The following is a 2500-nucleotide window of genomic DNA, read 5'->3' as shown; positions in this document are numbered from 1 at the left end:
GACAGGTGAGACAACGGGAGACAGGTGAGACAACTGGAGACAGGTAAGACAACTGGAGACAGGTGAGACAACGGGAGACAGGTGAGACAACTGGAGACAGGTAAGACAACTGGAGACAGGTGAGACAACGGGAGACAGGTGAGACAACGGGAGACAGGTGAGACAGGTTGTTCAGGTAACACAACTGGAGACAGGTGAGACAACGGGAGACAGGTGAGACAGGCGGTACAGGTAACACAACTGGAGACAGGTGAGACAACTGGAGACGGGTGAGACAACGGGAGACAGGTGAGACAACGGGAGACAGGTGAGACAGGTTGTTCAGGTAACACAACTGGAGACAGGTGAGACAACGGGAGACAGGTGAGACAGGCGGTACAGGTAACACAACTGGAGACAGGTGAGACAACTGGAGACGGGTGAGACAACTGGAGACAGGTGAGACAACGGGAGAAAGGTGAGACAGGTATGTGTGGGGACAGGAGTGTGTGGGGACAGGTGTGTGGGGGGACAGGTGTGTGGGGGGACAGGTGTGTACCTGGGTGGTTGGACACTGGCTGTGGATACGGAGCAGAACTGTGATGCTGAGACCCTGCAGGGACAAACATTACACTCATACTTCAGGAAAGTACTAATACTGCAGTAAAGTATTAATACTGCAGTAAAGTATTAATACTGCAGTAAAGTATTAATACTGCAGTAAAGTACTAATACTGCAGTAAAGTATTAATACTGCAGTAAAGTACTAATACTGCAGTAAAGTATTAATACTGCAGTAAAGTATTAATACTGCAGTAAAGTACTAATACTGCAGTAAAGTATTAATACTGCAGTAAAGTATTAATACTGCAGTAAAGTACTAATACTGCAGTAAAGTACTAATACTGCAGGAAAGTATTATCACTTCAGCTGGATATTGGGATGGTGTCATACAGAAGTGTGTGTTGGGGGCGTGGTGATTGTGATGCTGTTGGCTCCGCCCACTCTGTCCTGCAGGGCTGTAGGGGGCGGGGCTAGTACCTGGCCAGGTGTCTGCAGAGACAGCAAACAACAGGTCAGTATCTCTGCTCAATAATACTACTGGTACTCTTAATGTACAGTACAGGTGTGTGTGTGTGTGTGTGTGTGTGTGTGTGTGTGTGTGTGTGTGTGTGTGTGTGTGTGTGTGTGTGTGTGTGTGTGTGTGTGTGTGTGTGTGTGTGTGTGTGTGCAGGTACAGTAGGTGTGTACAGGTACAGTACAGGTGTGTGCAGGTGTAGTACCTGTTTTTGGGGGGATGCTGTATTCGGGCAGGTGTGGGGAGGTGGGGGGGTGAGGAGGCTGTGGGGTGTGGGGGGCGTTTGTCTGAGGGGGGGGGGCGTGTCCTCCATGGTTCTGAGGGGGGGCGACCCCCCTGCCACAGGTAACACCTGACAGAGCTGCAGGTGAACTGCTGCCTGCAAGACAGAAGCCAGGGAGTCACACACTGTGAGTCAACTGATTAGGAAATTAACTTTGATTGACAGCTCACCTGGAGGGGGGATGCTGGGATGCCTGGGGGGGCGGGGCTGGCTGTAGGGGTCACAGTGGGGGGGCAGCTCCACCTGCAGACAGTCCTGCAGGAACTCCTCCTTGATCCCGGACTGAGGACCTGAAGGAGAACAGGTGGACGACCATTAATACATGTCACCTGTGTTTCCTGTTCCCTGTGTCACCTGTAGCCGTTTCTCAATGTCGAGTATACCAGAGGCACGATTTCAAGCATACTCCGTCATCAAGCATACTGCGCAGCTCGATGACGGAGTATGCTTGAAATCGTGGCTCTGCAGCAGGTATACTCGACATTGAGAAACAATTCCTGTGTCACCTCTGTTTCCTGTTACCTGTGTTTCCTGTCATCTGTCCTTCCTGTGTCACCTGTCTCTCCTGTGTCTCCTGTGTTACCTGTCTCTCCTGTGTCTCCTATGTTACCTGTCTCTCCTGTGTCACCTGTGTCACCTGTGTCTCCTGTGTCACCTGTGTCTCCTGTGTCTCCTGTGTCTCCTGTGTCTCCTGTGTCTCCTATGTTACCTGTGTCACCTGTGTCACCTGTGTCACCTGTGTCACCTGTGTCTCCTGTGTCACCTGTGTCTCCTGTGTCTCCTGTGTCTCCTGTGTTACCTGTGTTTCCTGTTACCTGTGGTTGTGGGTGGGGCCACGCGCTCGTAGTGGTACGGGTTCACACACACGCTGTCGTACTTCAGGTCGAAGGCGAACTGACAGAAGGCGGCGGCTTTCAGCTCGTTCTTCTGAAGGTCGGGCCAACGCCACAGACGGGCGTAAATCACGTGAGGGAAACCCTTCCTGCCCGCCACCTGCACACAGACAGGGGAGACAGGTGAGACAGACAGGTGAGACATGTGAGACAGACAGGGGAGGCAGGTGAGAAAGACAGGTGAGACAGGTGAGAGAGGTAAGAGACACAGGTGAGACACAGACAGGTCGGACAGGTGAGACAGGTGAGACACAGACAGGTGAGAGA

At 52.1% G+C, this 2500-nt stretch overlaps 1 protein-coding gene across 2 annotated transcripts in view; it reads right to left on the bottom strand.

Moving 5' to 3' along the window:
* LOC307027414 (mothers against decapentaplegic homolog 4-like) overlaps window positions 1-2500 on the bottom strand; it is an 8000-nt gene that overhangs the window by 5453 nt on the left and 47 nt on the right. For both annotated transcript variants that reach the window (XM_079695653.1, XM_079695654.1), the window contains exons 1-5: window positions 2156-2500; window positions 1511-1630; window positions 1263-1436; window positions 934-1032; window positions 539-592 (exon numbers count right to left, since the gene is read on the bottom strand). The exon at window positions 2156-2500 is cut by the window's right edge and continues 47 nt beyond it. In XM_079695653.1, coding sequence (XP_079551779.1) covers window positions 539-592; window positions 934-1032; window positions 1263-1436; window positions 1511-1630; window positions 2156-2500 — 792 coding nt within the window. The remainder of the gene's footprint in view (window positions 1-538; window positions 593-933; window positions 1033-1262; window positions 1437-1510; window positions 1631-2155) is intronic.

This window comes from Notothenia rossii (assembly GCF_949606895.1).
Source record: "Notothenia rossii genome assembly, contig: scaffold_334, whole genome shotgun sequence".
In the NCBI taxonomy this organism is placed as follows: Eukaryota; Metazoa; Chordata; class Actinopteri; order Perciformes; family Nototheniidae; genus Notothenia; species Notothenia rossii.
Note: the sequence above shows the minus strand (reverse complement) of the source record. Positions and strands in the feature narration are given on the sequence as shown.